The sequence below is a fragment of the Anas platyrhynchos genome, chromosome 1 (assembly GCF_047663525.1).
Source record: "Anas platyrhynchos isolate ZD024472 breed Pekin duck chromosome 1, IASCAAS_PekinDuck_T2T, whole genome shotgun sequence".
Lineage (NCBI taxonomy): Eukaryota > Metazoa > Chordata > Aves > Anseriformes > Anatidae > Anas > Anas platyrhynchos.
In genome coordinates this window covers 190230435-190251320 of record NC_092587.1, presented here as the reverse complement: position 1 = coordinate 190251320, position 20886 = coordinate 190230435, and the positions used below count along the sequence as shown (strand labels likewise).

Here is a 20886-nt window from a genome sequence, read left to right as displayed (position 1 = left end):
ACAGTTTGAAAAAGAAATACTGCATCTGCAGGCTGCATCTAAGACTCCCAGTTTTTGTCTTGTTTGTAAAATGTAGGTTGGTATATCAGAAACTTCTATGACATTTCACCATTGTCTGCATTTTTTTTTTTTCAAAGCATTTTTCACTGCAGCCTGTTGAAGTAAACATGTGACTAATACTTTCTCAGATGACTTTATAGATATTCTAAATATTTAGAATTCTAAATGTATAGGTATTCTAAATTCTAAATGTTTTAAAGCTTATTCCATTTAAGGGCTTGTTTTATTTTATTGATTTATTTATTTCCATAACAGTTGAGAGGAAGGTGGAAACTTTTTTTGCTCAAGGTGCTGGTTAGGAGTAACCCTGCTGTCTCCACTCCTAATTTTTTTAAAATAGGAAAAAATCCTAATACAGAAAAAAATGTCTAAAACGAAGACATGGAGACTCTTAAGAACATTGTCTAATAAAAGCTGTTTGTTCAATGTGGTAGAGAAGTTTTTGCTTCATTAGGCATTATGTTGAGCTTTGTTGTTTTATTTATTTTTTTTAACTTTTCAACTTTGCAGCTGTATGTGTATTTTTCTGGTTACAATCTTAGAATGTCTGAAAAAATGGAGATAAGTATACACTGTTTTCTAGTTCTCTACAGGTAATCTAAATCTAATTGCAACAAAGATTGAGCAGCTGATTACCTTAGATTCAATGTGCATTTGTAGGATATTTCAAATTGTTCAGTGGCATCTTGAAATACAAAACTTATTTTAATGAGAGAGATTTGCTTATTATCGGCCACATAGATTTCCAAGAATTAAGTTTGGACTTTCTCTTTGCAGTTAACCTTTGTTCTAATCCTGAAGATAAACTTCAGATTTATCGGGATAACTTTGAAAAGGCATATTTGGATTCAACAGAGAGATTTTATAGAACACAGGCTCCTTCTTATTTACAACAAAACGGTGTACAGAATTATATGAAATATGTAAGTAAAAATTCTGTTGTAAATTTGTTCTGGAAATGTTAGTGCTTAAAATGATTGCTGTTCTACTTTTGCACAGGCAGATGCTAAACTCAAGGAAGAAGAGAAAAGAGCACTACGATATTTAGAAACAAGGCGTGAATGTAACTCTGTGGAAGCAGTAAGTATAGCATAGAAAAATTGCTGTATTTTATATTTATATATAGTTATTATATGTGAGTTGATTTTTTTGTGTGTATGTTAGTGTACTTGGTAGCAATAAATTAAGAAACTGTTGATCTTTTTTTAATCATCTGTTATATTTTTTCCTTGCAAAAACCTATGTTGCTTTCTAATCTGGCAATTTACAATTTCTACAGGTATCTTAGTAGTAAACCTAGATTAAAGTTCAGATGGAAGGGCAGATTTTCATTTAAGTTGATTTTTACTCTTTCATTTTGAGTCAGTTTTTTTCCCCCTATGCTTAACAGTGGATGAGGTTGAAAATAAGTGCACCAATGTAGTAGGTGAACAGTTTCTCCATGCTCATTTAGAGCACCTGAAAGTGTTACTGTTCATTGCAATCAGAAAGAAAAATGAAAGTTTCATTAAATCTGTTCTAGATTTCCTCTTAGGCTGAAATACAGCCATTTAGTATGTTCCTGTCCTGCTCTCTTTCCCCCCAGCTGAGCAATATTTTACACAGTTCAGACTCAGGAGAAAGATTTAACTGCAGTGAATAGCTCATAATTGTCTATGTTGGAATCAGTTCAGGAAATAGGTTATTTTAAATAAGTACCCTTTAAATCTGAACTTACTGCAGTTGATCAAAATTTATTTTATGTCTTGTGTTAAGTTGTAAATCACTCAATTTGCATAGCTGTAAATTGTAACCTGTATGAAGAGGCTGACAAAAGAGAAATGGTCTGGACATGTACAAACAGTTTCTGTGCTAGATCTGGCTGTAGTGTCTCGTTTAAGCCAACCAAGCTGGCCCGAATATGGTATGCTGGAATGAGAACTATTCTTAGCTCTTGGATGTATACTTGGAAACTAAGTAGGGTAGTTGGTGTTCCAGAAGTGATGGCTCCCTTGAGAGGAAAAAGGTGATAGAAATGTTGAGCTGGCTCCTGGTTTGGAAGAGGGTTTACCACGTTTACTAACCTACATGTTTTAAGGAGATACGGTTTAATGTATGAATTTTTCTTCAAACTACACTTATTTCTGTGAATCAATTCTTATTTTTATTAATTATTTTATACAATATACATGTTGAGAACAGATTTTGTGTCACAACAAACTTGAGAAAGCTCAGACTTTGGAGTTCAGATGGCTAAATGAGCTAATTCTGTGTTTAATACGTTTCAGCTAATGGAGTGCTGCGTCAATGCCCTGGTGACATCTTTTAAAGAGACTATTTTAGCTGAATGCCAAGGCATGATCAAACGAAATGAAACAGAAAGTAAGTGAAGCTTCAAGAACAGTGCAGGATGAACTCACCGTCGACTGTATAAAAATAGATTTGTTGGCAGATTTATCAAATCACTGCTTTTAATAGATAGCGGCAGTGTTTTGTAGGTAAAATGTTACTTCATGTATGTAACTTTTATCCCACAAAATTATCGTGATTGGTTAGTGTTTTTTTAACATCATTTCTGACATCTGTATGTACAGTACCCTGACTTGAATGACTGAATAGCTCTCTTATTATTTGAATGAAAGTAATATTATATTATTCTTTTTATTTATTTAGCATTTCTTATTATTTTCCTTATTTTTCTGACAGCTTATTTTCCTCATGTTGATTTTACTGTGATAAATTTTGCATGTGTGCCATTTTTTGAGTAGTTCATACTGTCATGTTGTTCCCTCTCTGGCTGCTCCTGCCCCCGCCACCCTCCCCCAAAAAAGATAAGAGATATTTTAAGAGATGTTTCAGTTTATTGCTCATCATCTGGTGCAGGACCAATAGGTTCATGAACCAAATCTCTACAAATTGTTCATTTGGTTTGATAACCAGTATGTGACTGTGAATTCTGAAAGTTAGGTCTGTATGCCTTGCTAAAGTTTCCAAAAGGCTCTTCTGCTGCCAGAAATCGAGAAGTTAGTGTTTAAAAGTTGTGTGGTGGTCCTATATGATACACCAAACTAGATAAATAACTAAAATGTCATAAATCAAGTTGAAATCAGAGGGTGATTACTTTTTTTGAAGGCTCAGTATCCTGCAGACAGTGATTATTAATTAATATCTATATGCAGTTTTTGCTTCTATGCAAATGTGAAAACTGGATTTTATAACTTAAAATAGTGTAGGAAATACTTCTAAAGCTAGAAATATTTGCCCTCAAAAGTATGTTATAGTGATCTGTTTGTGTAGCAGCATGATTTCTGGCAGTAGTCCAAAGCTAAATCTAGAAAGCCGCCAAACTTATACGAGTATAGGTTACAGCCTCTGGGAGAATACAGGAGGCTTATTTAAATGAAGAGCTGCAGAAGACCTTGTCTGTAGCACCCAGAGCATCTTTCCTTTAGAAATTTGGTGAAGTATTAATACTGTACTCTGATTCTTTGTGTCTGCCTCTGCCTCTTGATATTGCTGGGTTGCAAAATACTTCTGTTTTTATTTGGTGTACAAGAACTCAAGCATCTCTTTCAAATCTTTTCTTTCCTGGGCCTATGTTACACTGTTAAAAAAGCTTTAGTGAAGGATGCAGGTGCAGATGATTAAAGATTTAAAGACCAGAGCTATACGTAGAAATATATACATCTGACAGTATCCTCTGCTGTACTACACTTACTCATGACTCTCTCTGACATTAATTGCCCCCAACAGCTTCTTCATTTTTTTTTTTTATTGAACAGTATCTGACATAAAAGGGCTGTTATTTTTAATGCTATGAGCTGTGCACTGCTGTAAAATACCCAGTTACATTAAGTATTTAATATTTACGTGCCCTGCAAAGGAAGGAAGGCATAATGTTCTCCACATAAAAACTACCAAAGATCCCATGACTTGCAAACGCTCTTCAGAATCAGCTTCATGAATTCTTGTTTACTTACAGTACTGGGGAGGGAGGCCTACATTTTATTCTTGAAATACTTCATAACAAATGAAAAGCAAACTTGTCTTCTGTGAATGAAAAATGAAAATAGAGCTTGTTTAAATGTCCCCAACAACTACGATATGGATTTCTTTACCTTTCAGTTGCATTCTGATAGACATTTCATTGAAATGTTCATTTCTTTTTCTTTTTTTTTAACTTGGAAATCAGTCTTCGAAGACTGAAATATTCTTCTGCCACTGCTTATTAGGAGAGACCACTGAATTTTATTTTTTATTTTTTGGGGGATTATTCATGCCATCACTATCTTGCATGAACAGGCATCATACCCTTTAATATCCCACCCACTTTTTTTTTTTTTTCACAAAACCTCTTTGGTCTCTCTAAATTGATCTGCTGGTCTTAGCCCAACTGATTCTTTGTGGCCAGCTTTGTGAAGGGATTATTGATAGTTCAGTCCTCTTTTCTAGTAATTTTAAAAAACAACTTCACAAGAAGTAGACAAATACACTGTGTTTGTTTTTTTTTTTAACTTCTTGAAATGGTAACTGTAAGAACTACGTTCTTTGGGGAAAAATAAAGGAAAAAGTGCTACTTGCCTTGATCAGTTCCAGTTATTTTAGAATTTGGCATGCTTGTATTTAAAACATTGAAAATGATATTGGAAGACGCATAGAGAGAGCTTTGTTTGGCTTTAATTTTGAAAGAGAAATGCTGAGACCATATGATTTCTTACGCAGACTCTTGTAGGCTACTGACTGAAAGAGATCCATTTTTGCCAGGGATTTTAAGGCAAGTTACACTGAGAGCCTGGATTTGATCTAAATCGCCATTGAGGTCAGGGGGTTTTATTCATGTTTGTGATCTTACACGTGTAAGCAAGTTATTACGTGACAATAGATATTTCTTTTTTGCCTTCAGAAGAATATCCTTGTGGGTTCAGAACTAATACAGTCTTCAAAGCATTTTTCCTTCTAAGGGATGAATTGGATTATCTGTTCCTTACGTATTCAGTGTCTCACTTGAGATAATCCCAAGCAGCACACTTGTGTTTTGGTTTTGTTGTCTGTTTATTTTTTTTTTAACAGGTCTTTGACTGGTGGCTTTATCAGTATTTGTATCTTTCAGAGTTGCATTTAATGTTTTCACTGATGGATAAAGTTCCAAATGGGATAGAGCCCATGTTGAAAGACTTGGAAGAACATATTGTTAGTGCTGGACTTGCAGATATGGTAGCAGCTGCTGAAACTATTACTACTGTAAGTGTGTTGTTTTAAAATGAATGAAAAAAAAAGTTAAATGCCCTAATTTTAAGATACACAAATGTGAACTGAAATAATTGTTTAAGATTTTTTGTTTAATCATAAATCTTTCACTCTATGAAAATTTGCGATGCCCTTAGAATAATGTCTGTATTGCTTATGTTTTCAGTTGTTGCTTTAAAACATGAATCCAATTTGTAGTAAAGAAAATGTTATAAGTTAATTGCAGAGAATAATTACATGTTAGGATTAAAAAGGCCTAATCACTTTTCTCTAAGTCCTAACTCTCTGATAAAATTTGGATTTTACTTTCAACCACTGATCTAAGAGTGGTTGTTCAGTGTGGAAGCTTAAAAAGCTTCCATTTTCACCATTCTTTCTGAGCATTTTATTTTTTTATTTTTCTGGGTCTAGGAGGCCTGAGTATTTGCAGCAATTAGCAATTTGCAGCAACAAACCTGTTTTCATTGGCAAGTTGTTACACAATATTTACAAATTTTATGCATTCTCTCTATATTTTTTTCGTATATAGGTCTCTCTGTTCTGAAAATCTGTGAGGCTTACATGTTTTAAAACTCCTTTCAGTACAAGGAATAAAAATAAGATGTTCAGTCATAATCACTCAGGCTTGAAGATACTGTGTTATTGCAGATCAGAATGTTATATATAAGCTCACACTAACTTCTCTGGAGCCTGTTTTTTTTTTTTTTGTTTGATTTTTGCCTCTTTAACTTTAGGATTCTGAGAAGTACGTAGAGCAATTGCTTACACTATTTAATCGATTTAGTAAGTTGGTTAAAGAAGCTTTTCAAGATGATCCAAGATTTCTTACTGCAAGAGATAAGGTATGTGTTTCTACTAACCACTTGTTTTCAGTTTTTTAAGAATTGTTGAAAATCATATTATGTCTCTCAAATCCCTTGCTTATTCTGGTAAATTCCTTGCTTATTCTGCTAAGTATGTGCACTAAAACACTGAAACATGACAATTGAGTAGTTTTTAATTTGTAGCGTAATAATGCATTTGTGTGTAGCTTTGTAATGTTGTAGATCAGAAGATGATCTTTGTGTTGAGCAAATTAAATGTTAATGTCTGACTCAGCGATATGTTTAGGAATTACCTAAAATTTGTATCTGGGTGTAGTCCCATGACTTAAGATATGCAACCCATTCCATGCAATCCCTTCCTAAGCTGCTGCTTAAGGTAGTGCGTTAACAGAAAAGAGGAAAACGTAAAACATCAATTAATGGAAAACTGAGTCATGGGATTTGAACTCATATTGAAAATCGAATCTGTAAACTTTGAGCTAATAAAAGAATTAGATGAATTTGTTTTTTGCAGTAATTTAAAAAGGGAGATAAAATCTTTATGATTCATACACTAAAGAGAGAAACTGAGTAACACACTAATCATCTCTTAATTATTTATCTTAGGCATACAAAGCAGTTGTGAATGATGCTACAATATTTAAACTTGAATTGCCATTGAAGCAAAAGGGGTAAGTTATATAAATTTTAATGTGAGTCAAGGTTTTTAAGTTGTTAAAGACTGGGCTTCTCTTTTTAAATGTCCTTAGGAAGTAGGGCTGCATTTAAAAGTGCTTTGTATTCTTTGTGTTACAGAATTTCAGATTGATTATCAAACTGTTAAGATGCTCCTCACGTGGAGGCAGATCAGTGAATAGCAGTTGATTTAAACTGAGCCTTATTTCTTGTAATTATGGATCTGTTGTTTTGTAGCAGAATAATGAGTTGTTTCAGTGGTTGAATTTAATGACGCTTTCATGGATTATTTCTTCCAAAAAACTGAGCTACATAACTGCCCAAATTTCAGTAAAAGTCCTGGGGAAAACTGAGGCTGTAATCTTTGAGAACTGTGGCTGGTTAAGATGTGACCATCCAGCAGCCAGCTATTTGGCCTTCTCTGGTGCCAGCTGGGACTAGGACCTGTACGGCTGCTCCTTTTTGGTTTGAGCGCAGGGTTAACCACGTTAGTTGAAACAACTTCCAGTAGAAGATTAAGCTGACCTATGTGACCCCTCACTTGAGAGGAAAAAGCATGCTTACAACAGCTACTCTGCAAACCCAGCCCAGAGGAGGCAGAAGTCAGTCAGTTGATGTTAACACTTAACACATGGTGTGCCACCTGTGTAGGAATCTATACATTGTGTTTGGGCTTCCGTATGTATACTTTGTAGTCTGATTTACTGCAGAAACAAAGCTTATGTAGCTGGGCTGCCAGCTTCCCTTTCTGTTAACTTCTAAACTAATTTGTCCAGTCGTGTTGAAATTAGGGTGCATTGAAAGGTGAATGAAGGGTGCATATTTCCAGTTTCTGTACATTGCATACAAGTAGGAGCACAGCAGGTGAAAGAAAGCAGAAGACTGAAAGAGGAAGTGCTTAACTTGGGAAAAGCCAGACAACAGGAGACATGGATCCAGATTGTTCTGATGTTAGTTAGGACATAATTTCTTATAGTTTCTAGTTTAGAGAGCACTTAATGGAAAATAAATAAATAGAAACATCAGTTTGAAATTCAGAGGTGCTTTTAAGTATTTTTTTTGCTAGGATTCTGTTAGAAACTGGGTGCATTCTCTATTTATGAAATATTAACGTGGTGCACAAAGTGATGTGTTCAATGGCAAGCTGAGCTAAGTTCTCTAAGAGCCATAGATAAAGTAAGTCTGCTTTATCACAAGACAGTTATACCAGTTGAAATGATTCTCTACATCTTTACAGTTATGGGTAAAGCCTGTATTTTTCTTAATTCCAGTTGATCGCATTACTCTTCCCAGGATAAGTTGCTATCAATTCAACTTACCTACAAGTTCCTAGTTTGTTTTTCCTGGGGAAAAGGCATAATTAAATTATATCTGTGAGAATTAATTATTTAACAGCCACCCTCCCCCAGCTCACAGGTGCTAGATACCTGTTCAGTGTTTGTGTTCACAGCAGCACAGAATGGCTGAGGTCAGAAAGGCCCTCTGCAGGTCGGTTGGTCCAACCCCTGCTCAAGCAGGGACACTCAGAGCAGTATCTTGCCCAGGACCAAGCCTAGGTGACCTGGTTCTTACACTGTTTGCTTTTGGACTGATGGTATGCCTGGACAGGGACTAGCCTTGCTGTTTTTGTTACTGGAGGAACACCTTTACAAAGGACTGAATTCCTGCTTTGCATACTTCGCACAGATGTAGGCAAGACAAAGGAGCTTATGGCTCTGCTAATGTTTAAATTTCCCATGGGAATATGCAAATCAATACCACATTAAAACTGCTTTTCACTGCTAAAAATAAACCTGCCTAGCGATCTCTTAAAGACCACCATGATGGCAATGGTCTTCTGTCCAGTATTCTTCTTTGCAAGCTCCTTCAAGTAGTCCACATACACAGTGTGTTTTAATTAAATTAAATTCCATTCTGCTTAATTTGTGCCATTAAATTCAGTTTAAGAATTTAGTTGTTGGCTTTTTTGTGTTGTCAGAATCTTGAAGATTCAGAAAAATGTCAGAACCCATTGTTTAAGTAAGGCTCTGCCTTGTAATAAACAAAGATTAGAGATCTGCTTTTACTGCAGGTGGTCTTAAGCAGCAGACATCAGCCTGCAAGCTGCTGCATGAACTGGAAAGGATGAGTTCTCTGAAGAGTTTTTACAGCCATCTACGCTAGGTGATAAGCAAGGGTGAGAGAATGAGGAAGAGCACTGGATTCATGAGCATCCCCACAGCATCTTACCTGTAATCTTGCTCACTGCCATTGTTTCTCCTAGAGAACCTTGTACAGAGTGCTGGCCCTAACAGTTTGAGACTGGCAACCAGATGGTGCCACCTGGCTTCGGGAGTAGGATTGGTCACTGGCACTATTTTAGTCAACAGCCTAGATGCGAGTTCAGAGCACAGCCTTGTGCTTGCAGGCCTTTTGAAGAACTGTCTACTACTACTATCTACTACTACTAGAGAGTCTGCTACTGTAGCATCTGCTTCTTCAGCTTTTTTAATCTCCCAGTCATCAGCCTGTTGTTTCTTCCTGGCATAGTTTGACCAGGTTACTAGGTGCTAGACGTGTCAGGCTTTGCCTCCTGAGAAATGCAGTGCAGGAGGTTGTTCTTGAGACTTGTCAAGAGATCACACCACATGGGCAAGATGAGTGAGACATTTCACTGTGGCGTTTGTTGATTCTTTACTGGAATACTCACTGCTGTGCAATACTTAGTTGCTTAAAACTACAGTTTGAATGTAGTCATAGACAGAGTTCTAAAATTAAAAGCAGTTGGTGTGATCAAGCTGTAGAAGCTGTCTGAAAATGTTAAACAATATTTATTCTTCCAAGAAGAAAAGGGAGTTGGCCTGAATTTTTCATTAGCATAACAAGGGTATGAATTCTCCACCAAGTCCCCTGCCAAGGGGATCAGGAAAGAGTGGTCTGTCTTGTTAACAGTGCAACTACTCCAGAATAGCAGGATTCTCTTCAGTCTGAAGACATGTTGTTCTTTTATTTAGTGTTGGATTGAAAACACAGCCGGAATCCAAATGCCCCGAGCTTCTTGCTAATTACTGTGACATGTTGCTAAGAAAAACACCACTAAGCAAAAAACTAACCTCTGAAGAAATTGAAGCAAAGCTTAAAGAAGTGGTACGTTCTTGCTTTCTTCTGCTTGATTAGTCTTGAATGTATTTAGTTGTTTTATTTCCTTATGTGGGTGGAGGTCTTGATCTTCAAAAAGCTATGTGAAGTGTAACAGTTGGGAAAGTAGGTTCTTGTATCATGAAGTGTGTGTGTTTATAACTTGTTAACCATGCAGTGTTTCGTGTCTCTGTGTTGTCAGGTCACAAAATTGAATACGCTAAATTATTGCCTATATCAAACTAGTGTTATGGTAACGAATGTTAATATAGAAAATAATACAGGATAGGTTTTCATGCCAGTTGTTAATGTCTTCTCTGATTTAAGAGAAGTTCTTTGATAGCAGACAACTGAAGAAATCAGATGTGTGATGTTATAAAAGATTCGTAGACAATGGCTATGATATGATACAGTATAGTATAGGTCCTATCGAGGCAATCTCAGGTAGCCTTTTTCTACTTCTTAGTCCACAAAGGCATTAGGTGGGCCTTTAAAGTCTTCAAATTGACAGTACAAATAAGTGTATTACAATCTTTCTTGGCAGCTTTTGGTACTTAAATATGTACAGAATAAAGATGTTTTCATGCGATATCACAAAGCTCACTTAACACGCCGCCTGATATTAGATATATCAGCTGACAGTGAAATTGAGGAGAATATGGTGGAGTGGCTCCGAGTAAGTAGCCTGATGTCTTTCTTTTATTTGGTTGTTCCTGTTGCTTGTATTAATTCCCACTCTTAAACTGAGATACCCTTCTTGCTTAGGTGAGTTGTATTTTAAATCACAGGCCGCTTTGGTCTTATGCATGAATTTTATTTTGATACTTTGTGGGATTAAAGCAGTTTAAGTTTTTTTCCTAAGAGAAATGTTGATCCTAATAGTGACAACGACAGATTTTAAAATATTTTGCATATGATTATCTTCATAATTTCCATATGCAAATGAGCAAAATGCAGTGTACTTGTTGTTTAGGTATGGAAATTATTTGAGACTGGTGGCCTAATTGTGAAACTTTATGTACACTTGAATATTATTTGCATGCTTTAATTGACTGATTCCTCGATGCATGCATATGTTCTTAAGCACCTGGATTTCTTTAAAAGACTCATCATATGCCTGTAAGGGGTAACTGCTTGCAGTCCATACAAAAAAAAGACCTTTATACTACATCACTGCTTGTTGTAATAAGGTGATGCTATCAGTGTACTTTACTGCTTTTCATTTCTTTTAGTTTGTTATTTTTAAAGTGAAGCTTTTTGTTCTTAGCTGTCTATGTCATAGTTTAGTGTTCTGTTTGTTTGTACAGGAAGTAGGTATGCCAGCAGACTATGTAAACAAGTTGGCTAGAATGTTTCAAGATATCAAAGTATCTGAAGACTTGAACCAGGCCTTCAAAGAAATGCACAAAAATAATAAACTTGCTTTACCAGGTATTGTTTTTCAAATGATTTGCTGTTTTTAATTTCTCCTGTGGAAAAATAATTCTGTTGAATTTTGAGTTAAAAATTACATCAACTGCAGGTTGAACATAGTCTTTGGGGCACTGCTACCCCCTAGACTGGAATGTCTGTACCCTGTGTAGGCTCTGCTTTCTCTTACAGTTGACACTTGAGCTATATTATTCTGGTAGTTTCTGTGTTTTCTCACTATTAGCAGTTTTGCAGATACAGACTCCCTAGCTAATCGTAGCTGAATTCCAAGCAAAATTTGAATCAGTTTCAACCAGCTGAATGCCTTAACTACCTCCTTCTTTCGTGTCCTCATCATTCTTCATGAGTGCTTCATGCTGTGCTCTTCCTTTACCTGCTGGCAGGAGAGCTGGATGCACGCTGCGAAGAGTTCAGATGATGTTTCTGAGATTAAATTTCACTGATGAGAAAGAGGCTGGGGAACATCCAGGTTTGGACCTGTCACTGCTGAAAAGCCTTAAGTAGTGCTTACAAACATCAGCTTTAAAGCTGTATCGGTGCATAAGGAGCTTTGCAGAGGCAAGCCAGAAAAGCAGAGGTTTCAGTCAGTGTTGCTGGCAGAAAGCCAGTGGTCCATAAATAGAGAACGTTAATGTTTAAATAGTTAGGGACCCTGCTAGTTTCTGAAAATTTACTCCTTCATAATTGTATTAAGAGTAGACAAAAATGCATTCTGTTCGTCTGTTACACCTGCAGATTCATCTAACCCAGTATTGTCTTACAGCTGACTCTGTGAATATTAAAATTTTAAATGCTGGTGCCTGGTCCCGTAGTTCTGAAAAAGTATTTGTCTCGCTGCCCACGGAATTAGAAGATCTCATCCCAGAAGTTGAAGAGTTTTATAAAAAGAATCACAGTGGTAGAAAACTGCACTGGCACCACCTCATGTCCAATGGAATTGTAAGTGTCCAGTTTTTGTTGCTTCAGTCTCAACGACTGCATGTTCTGTGTGTTTATAAGAGCAGGAAAGCTTGTTATTCAGAAAGGATTAAAACACAATTGCCATTCTCTTCACAGATAACTTTTAAGAATGAGGTTGGCCAGTATGACTTGGAGGTAACAACATTTCAGCTAGCTGTGCTGTTTGCATGGAACCAAAGACCCAGAGAGAAGATCAGCTTTGAAAATCTTAAACTGGCAACTGAACTCCCTGATGCAGAACTTAGGAGGACTTTATGGGTATTTCCCTTTCTCTTGAAACAGATTTCTTCCTGATCTTTGTACTCTGGAGTACTGGATAAGTATTTTTAAAGCGCTATCAGATAACACTTTGAAATGTGGACGCCTTCCTTGCTAATTAATCTGTTGTAATGCTGGCTCTTTGCACTACTGTTGAGCACACACAGCCTTTATATTAACATGTTCTCTATTCTCAGAGTTACATAATCTAAGCTTTTGGAAACAGCAAAACCTTTCTGACCGTATCCTGCGTAAAGCACACAGTTACGATTGTGGTTTATGGAGCAGGACTGGTTTAATTCTAGGAACTCACTATCACTCAATAACTGTATGTTACTTAAAAATAACTTCAGTGTTTGCTTTATCAGACTTTTAACAATTTAGATCACAAATAAAATGAGAAATCATGTAAATGAGACTTAATACCACAAGGTACTCTGTAGCCATGAGTTCGTGCATTTTACTTGGTGTTATTTTACTTATGCTAACTCAGTTTACCAAATCTCTTTCTGAAGTATGGCCCCTTTCTGGTTTAACTGGTATCTCCCTGTTGCCCCCCTAGCGGCTCCAAACAAGGCTACGTGGTTCCTCCATTACAGTCTGCACAGTGGTGAACAATGTTCTTAAATAGTAACTGTTTCCATTTAGAAAGTCTGGTGTTTTATTTTCATTCTTTTTTTCCCCCCTTTTTCTCTGTAGTCTCTTGTAGCATTTCCAAAGCTGAAACGTCAGGTTTTATTGTATGAACCTCAAGTCAATTCACCCAAAGACTTTACAGAAGGAACCCTCTTCTCGGTGAACCAGGAGTTCAGTTTAATGTAAGATGATGTTTGAAAATGAAAATAACAATGTGCTATGTTATGATTAAGGGAATTCGCCTTAACCTTCATCCTTGGAAGTTTTCAAGATTCAGCTAGGCACAGGCTTTGCTATCCTGTCCTCACTTCAGTTTTAGTGGTAGTCGTGCTTCAAAATAGGTGGTTGGACCAGATGACTTCCAGCAGCTACTCCAGACAAGCGGTTGCACGGTTCTGATTTCTGTGAAGTTAAACTTCTTAAACACCTAGGGAAGAGATGCAAAATGTGAGGCTCTACCTTTCTGTTACTAATGAACCCACGAGATTTCATATGGAAAGAACACCATGTAAGCAGAACACCCCCAAACACACGCAGTTCCAAAAGCAGAATTTTAATTTAAAGGAAAGGGGGCTGCATAATATTCTGCTATGCTGTCCAAAGCTGGGCTTTTTGGTGTGACTTCCATCAGAGAGGAGCGTCTTCATTTCAGTGAGAACTGCAGTGCTCTTCTACTGGTGCTTTGAAATGCTTCAAAGCACACAGTAGCATAGAGAGAATATATACAGCCTCTTATATATTGATTTTTACTTCTCTTTATTGTCAATAACTACAATTAGAACCAGCTCCTTGCTAGAAACTTGAGATTCTGGTCCTCGTACTCAGTAGCAGTTGGACATCTGGATCTGTGCAAAGAGAGAGAGGTGACAAATCTGCTGCTCTTGGGGCTTAGTTTCTTGCCATTTTGCCCAGGGCCACGATGGTTTGTTCATGTCGCCAGGATCACAAGCTTTGGGAAATGATGCAAGCACATGACAGAAGAGTCAGGCTGCACAGAAATTTTGGGGGTGACTGCTGAAGAATATCAGGAGTTTTTTTCGTATGTTTGTTATGGTCTGGTTTTTCTCTTTTTTTAAATGCCATACAGACGGTTCTTGTGATATAAATGAGCTGGTCCCGTTTTCTGAACTCTGTTGTAAAATCTCCTTTGAAGAACCCTAGTTTTATATAATTAAAATGAAATATATTTCTCTGGAAATATATTCTTTAAAATAGTGCTGGTAACTTTTCAATTTTGGACTCTGTCAGTTTCAGCTGCTGATTTTTTTTTTGGTAATGATAGTATTTTCATGTTAGTTTTTTCCTTTTTTTTCATGGAGTTGGCATTGAATTCTGATATGGCAGCTGGCTATCTCACTCCTGCAATGCTAATAGCCTATAAATATCTGATATATGATGGTACTCCTTGCTGCTGTAATATAAGTTTAATAGGAATTCCTTAACTGAAAATGTATTTTTGCCTTATTTTTTATACGATACAACTTTTTCAGAAAAAACGCTAAAGTTCAGAAAAGGGGCAAGATAAATTTGATCGGTCGATTGCAACTTACTACAGAGAGAATGCGAGAAGAGGAAAATGAAGGAATAGTCCAGCTAAGAATATTAAGAACCCAGGTTAGTAAATGTCAGAGGAATATAAAATTATCTTCTTTCATTTGTTGTATTACTGCTACTGCATGTTGTCCACATTTGAATTTTGATGTATGAAAGGAATGCTTCTGGATCCTACGAGCTCTTACTTCTGCTGTATGGTTTTATTACTTTGTGAATAACAGATTTTGTTTGTGTGTGTGTGCCTGTGTACTTGTAGTTATTGGCCTCCTGTTCTAACGTAACAGATTATGATATTAATCGGGACAGAGCAGCTATTAAGCAAGCAGTAAAGGCGTAACTGTGTAGTGGTGGGTAAAGTTGACTTACTGAGCCAGCAACATGAAGACGATATTGAGATCTTTTTGGCTACTCTGTGTGAAGAGAGAGAAAAATCTCAGAGATGGGGATCACTCTCCCGTGACAGTGGTATAGGTTTCTGAGAGACCTAGAGGGAAAGTTTGTAATTGCATCTTGGCTGTACAGCCTGCTTTGTGGTGGATTGTCCTTTCTCAGTCAGGTATCATGTCAAACCATTTTAGCTGACAATTCTCAACAATTCATTTGGGGGAGCATCCCATTGTTACTTGTGATGGAGTCTCAAAATCCCCTTTTACCGCCAAACTGCAGGTTTCTCCTGATCAGGCAGATTAGACTCCAAGCCAGTCAAGTTGTAAACTGTGTCACCTGACCTAACATCCTGGATGTTCTTTCAGCCAGAGGATTAATGCCTAGTGGTGCTTATCAAATAAGAACTCCTTGTGAATGTCACTTTGACACAAAACGTGCATTTCACAAAGTATTCACAAGGTATTCACCCTGGAAATGTGACTTCTGCTCAGAGAAGGAAGGACAGGTGAATGAACATTAGGTTTTAGTGACTAACACTCTAGATATAAAAAGTAACAGTAGATTCACCTTTGATTGGAGTTGTCATACTTCTCATGCATCTCGAGTGCTACATTCTGTTACACTATCAACTGCTTTGTAAAGACAGCTTGGGATCTACTTAGGCTAAGGAATACAGCAGTAGGTGACAAGTAATGTGACTTACACTTAGTGCTTGATTACTGGCAAATTCAAAGCTGTATGCCTCAGGGATTTGTAACTTTAAACATGTTTTTAATATATCCTAAATGAGCCTTTTGTGTACTTCTTTGGTTTGAGTTTTGTCAAGTTCTTGGCCACAACTTAGAAGGTAATAAACTCTGTTGTTTGACCTTGCGAGTAAAGAGTGTTCTTACATTCTTTTCTAAACATTCTTGGATTTATTTTACTTTGTTCTCTCTTATAAGACTAGGGGAATAGAAACTTCCAGGAGATCTTTCTACTGTTTTATTCTAGTGTTTAAAGTCTATGATGGCCCACTTGGACAACTGGTTATAATTCACTAAGGTGAAACACTGTGTTTGGAGTCTCTCTTTTCAAGTATGTTAAGATTTGGCCCTCACTTAATAAATATATAAGCCAGAACAGATGTTGGCACTGTCTTGTTTTAACTGAGGCATGTCTTAAGTGCAGTATTTATGATGGCAAAGTAACTTTTATATTTGATTTGTTAGGAAGAATATAGATTTCTTTGCTGCCTTGCCTTAACCAGGAGCCAATTATTAATACTGTGGTCACTTTGTCACTTCCACCAGATATTTCAATTTTTTTCCTCTTGTTCCCCACCAGGAGGCTATCATCCAAATAATGAAAATGCGGAAGAAAATTACTAATGCCCAGCTTCAGACTGAACTGGTAGAAATATTGAAAAACATGTTCTTGCCACAAAAGAAAATGATAAAAGAGCAAATTGAATGGCTTATAGAGCACAAATATATCAGAAGAGACGAGTCGGATATCAACACCTTCATATATATGGCATAATTTAAGGACTCTGTGAGATGCTGAAAACATAAACGGAAGGGTGCTTGGACAGACAGCTGCAACAGTTTGTGCTGCAGAAGGACTTGTTTTGACTTTCATTACATATTAAAATCCCTGCCTTACCTTAAAGAGGACTATATTTTGCCAATCTCATTCAGCTAGCATGATGGCATTCCCTTCATGTTGCACACTTTTAACAGCATGCTGTTTTGTGGGAAACTTGCATTCATGAAGAGCCCATTGTGAACTTTTAAAAGTAGATTTGATTTACACCCACTGGGAAGAATACAGGTTTGGGTTTTTAGATGACCAGTACTTGCACAAGGAAAAAATATTCAAATATTCATGCACTGAGGAACTGCTATTAGTTTTGTTTTGGTTTTTGTTGTGTTTTTTTTTTTTTTTTTAAATGCGATTAGGACTAGAAGTAGCACTTTCACTTTTGTGTTTTGGATCAACAGAGTAATGTACTGTCCACCTTTGATCCTTTTTATGTAATAACATTTGAGAGACACACATGCCTCACAAACTGATATGTATTTGTTACAGTTAAAATCTGTTGGCTAGAGCAGTGCTTCAATCTAGTAACTGGATTTTAATATTTGACACATTAGTGACACAAAACTAATTCCAACTCATGGGTGATATTTTTCCTTAAGCAAGAGATCATTGTTTTTAAATTGCTGTAAAGAAGTGGATACACATTATTTGTTACTTTACATTATTTGGACAGGTGATTTGGTACAATCCTTTTTGAGAAGGCAAAGCGTTTTTGAATGATACTTCACTCTACAAACAGTTTTCACAGGTGGTTCTGTTATAGTGAACAGAAATATTAAGTGTATTTCCTTGTACATTTAATATTTGTATTCCAAATGTTTAAGTATGACTACATATATCTGAATGCATTAAATAGTAATTGATGCACAAATCCCCCAGAAAAGGATAACACTTAAAGATCCCTGTATTAATTCCTCATTGGTAACTCTAACCTTACATACATATGTAATCGAATTTGACTGGTTTTGTTCCTTGAAAGTCAAGGCCTTTATATAAAAAACAAACCCTCTGCTTTTTATTTTGAAATTGGCAGGATGGGAAATACAATTCTAGTGAAAATGGCAAAAAAAAATAAGGAAAAATACCTTGTTTGGTGTATGCAGAGAGAGTGCCAAATACACATCAGGATCTTCAACTTTGTAATGTTACCTCTTCTATTTTCAATCATCTTAAGTAGTTGTTTGGCAATGCCTGCCTCTCTGCTACTCTGAAATGTCCCAGCATGTACTGGACTTGTAATTTATAAGAATCACTGGAGCAGAGTGCCTGTCTTGGGACAAAAGGTAAGTTGAGCTTTACTCAGTTATGTATGAATATTCTTATACAAATTGCAAGTGTGCAATTTATTTTTTTTTTTACCAGTTCAAGTACAACATCTAAAGGTCTTGTCTTCTCTGATGGTTGAAAGGGGGTAGAGGATATAATTTAGTCAAAAAGGAAAGCCTTCTAATAAGATAGAGGAAGAGATTTATTTAACATGGTTGCAGTAAAGGATAAAATAAGAGTGGTTTGAAAGTGAACTCACTACAAGAATGGCTGTTTGCCCCCTTAAAGAGGCTGCGTGCTGTTAGTAGTGGAAATGCTAATGGGACTGCCTGAGAACAGTGTGTACTTGGACATCTGTTTGCCTAAGAAGTTTGCAGTAGTGAGGGTTTCATGAACAAGAAGAGATGGGGAGAAATCAAGACCTGGTAAATTACAATTGATTGAAATGCCACCGCTTATGTTACATGTTTTTACTGATAGTCACAAGTAGATGCTGTTTAAAAATACTGCATCTCTTATGTTCCCCTGTGGTGTTGCTATTGAGAATCAGAAGCAAGTGGTGCTCTGTGTAGTTAACCACTTAAACTCTTGGAATATTAGAAAATGAAATTCTAATAAAAACCTTGTGCTGCAAGACTTTCAGTATTTGTAACTTAAATTACAAGTAATAAACGCTCGCTTGGGATTGTTGGAGGGAAACTGGCAACCCAGAGCCCTAAAGCATGACAGTCTGAGCACGTTCTTTTCAACATAAGGAACTCCAGCCCTTAACCGTTGAAGAACAGGTATGAAATTGTCACACAGAAGGAGCTGCAAAGGGGATAATGCTAAATCAGAAGCCATTGATTAAGATTTGGTAGGCTCCATCTCAGATACAACTGTTCAGGAAGGCAGAGAGTATGCAGAAAGCAACAGGTTGCTGAAAGCTAATGAGCTTCCCTCAACTAATAAATATGGAATAGTATAACCTAAATGCTATCTATATACTTCTCAACTCCTGGAATGTGGAAATACAATTGGTAATGTGCCTATGACATGGTCATTTTTCTTCAAATAAATACCGAAGATGGATGTCGGGTTTTTTTTATTAAATCTGAGAATCACACCAGCAAATTTGTTAAAGATGCAGAATCTCATTTAGCATCCTTCATCAGGTCACGTTCACCAATATGCACTTAAAACTAGGATCACCTGGGGCACAGGGAGATACCTGGGGTAAACTGTTCTTTGGGGAGGGCAGAGTTCAGATCTCAATGAAAATGAACTATTCTTCACTTGCAATATGGCAACAACGCACTTTTAAGGCTGCAGTTTTTAGCTATGAATATACATGTCCAAAGACCTTGCTTAAAGAGGTGCTGCATCTGAAAAACATGTTGCCACACACACTGCCACGGTGAATAGCTACGGGAAAAAAAATCTGTTGTAGGAGAGGGGGGGAAAAATCACTCTTAATGGGTTTAATTAAAAAATACTGTTAACACTTTCTCTGTCCCAACAACGTGATGAGTATCTCAGTTTCAATTCTGAAGTCTTCCATTTTCCTCTTTCCACAGTTGGTGTCCCTAGCTCCTATTTTTGTTCATCTTTCATTTGTTCTGACTGTAATGCAATTACATTTCCAAGAGAAAATGTGACTTTCTTGTTTTCACCTTTTTAAACTTGATATAAGTGTTCTGAATGTTCACATGTTGCATTGATTTGCATTGGGATGCCATTGTCCTGTAAAGTGCAAATTTTAAAAATACAATTGGCAAAAAGATTTGATAGTTTTACAGAAAGATTTGCTATCTTAAACTCAAACTGTTTTCTATTTTCATCTAAATGACTGGGATGCTATCTTTGTAATTCTTTGAGGTCATATTTGTGAAATAAACAATACATGAAAGCTTTCCTGTCATATACACTATATGTAGTCTGGAGTGTTGAGCAAACTTGAGTTCCTGAGTTGTAATATCTATCTACGTATGGTATTTACAATTTTGAATGTGTGCCACTACCAAGATAATAATGCTGTACAATTTTGAATGGTGGTAGTTTCTGTATGGCAGTCCAGCTGAACTATTTTGATGTACTGCTTAATTTTTGAATTTTATTTTTTAAGTTGTATAATTTATTTTCTTGCAAAATAAAAAATGTAATATAAAAGACTACTCCTTTTAGCAAGATATTTTGGTCTCTTTCCCCTGCAAAATTTTTTAAGTCTAGTTCGGGTACTGCTCCTGAAAAATAACGTTGTATGAAATGTATCAGATTGCAAGTCCCAAAGTCTTGATCGGAGTAAATTTAAAATTTAAAACAAAAAAAAAAAAAAGTGGGGGGAGGGGGAAGCTAAAGACTTAGTTCCTTTCTTGTTGTGATTTTCAAGTACTTGAGGATATACATAGTTATTTCAGTTTTCCAAATTCTATTTCGAGGTGAGCTGTAAGTCTTGCAATTTACATTTATCAACACCTGCCCTGCCAAAAGGGGCTTGGGGTGCCTGACTTTAGGCATTTTTAAAACTGGTTATGTCTCCATGTAAGTAGGGATGTAATTGGATTGCCGAATATTTTGGTTCTTGGGTCTCTGCAGTTACTTAAAATGAGCATTTCGGAAAGTTACTGCTGTCGTTGCCAGATTGGTGGGGCCGGCAGGTGCCTGTTTTTGCCTGAAGCAAACAGAGGTGGGGGAACCGCTGATTGCCCACGGGAGTGCTTTTACTGCAATGGCTTTTCTTCTCCAATTGTCCTTGTCTTCTAATGGGAATACTTTGTCTTACATTTCAACTCCTTTTTTCCTTAAGTGCACCAGTTAAACATAATGTTTTGTGCTTTCTAGTGTATGCAAATACCAGAATTATATGTGTGGAGTAAGTAGTAGTTCTGAGTGACTGAGTGCACAGGGTAATTTTCCAGCTGGCAGTTTGTGT

General features: G+C 36.6%; 1 protein-coding gene across 1 annotated transcript in view; it reads left to right on the top strand.

Annotated features, from left to right (window-relative positions):
- Positions 1-20128, top strand: part of CUL5 (cullin 5) — a 32890-nt gene extending 12762 nt beyond the window's left edge. Inside the window, exons 6-19 of the mRNA XM_027468475.3 lie at positions 838-983; positions 1060-1140; positions 2328-2421; positions 5150-5280; positions 6021-6128; positions 6717-6781; positions 9779-9911; positions 10447-10578; positions 11210-11333; positions 12097-12272; positions 12390-12551; positions 13251-13369; positions 14678-14801; positions 16455-20128. Of these exons, the coding sequence (XP_027324276.1) occupies positions 838-983; positions 1060-1140; positions 2328-2421; positions 5150-5280; positions 6021-6128; positions 6717-6781; positions 9779-9911; positions 10447-10578; positions 11210-11333; positions 12097-12272; positions 12390-12551; positions 13251-13369; positions 14678-14801; positions 16455-16649 (1790 nt within the window). The 3' untranslated portion in view covers positions 16650-20128. The remainder of the gene's footprint in view (positions 1-837; positions 984-1059; positions 1141-2327; positions 2422-5149; positions 5281-6020; positions 6129-6716; positions 6782-9778; positions 9912-10446; positions 10579-11209; positions 11334-12096; positions 12273-12389; positions 12552-13250; positions 13370-14677; positions 14802-16454) is intronic.
- Positions 20129-20886: the final 758 nt, after the last annotated feature.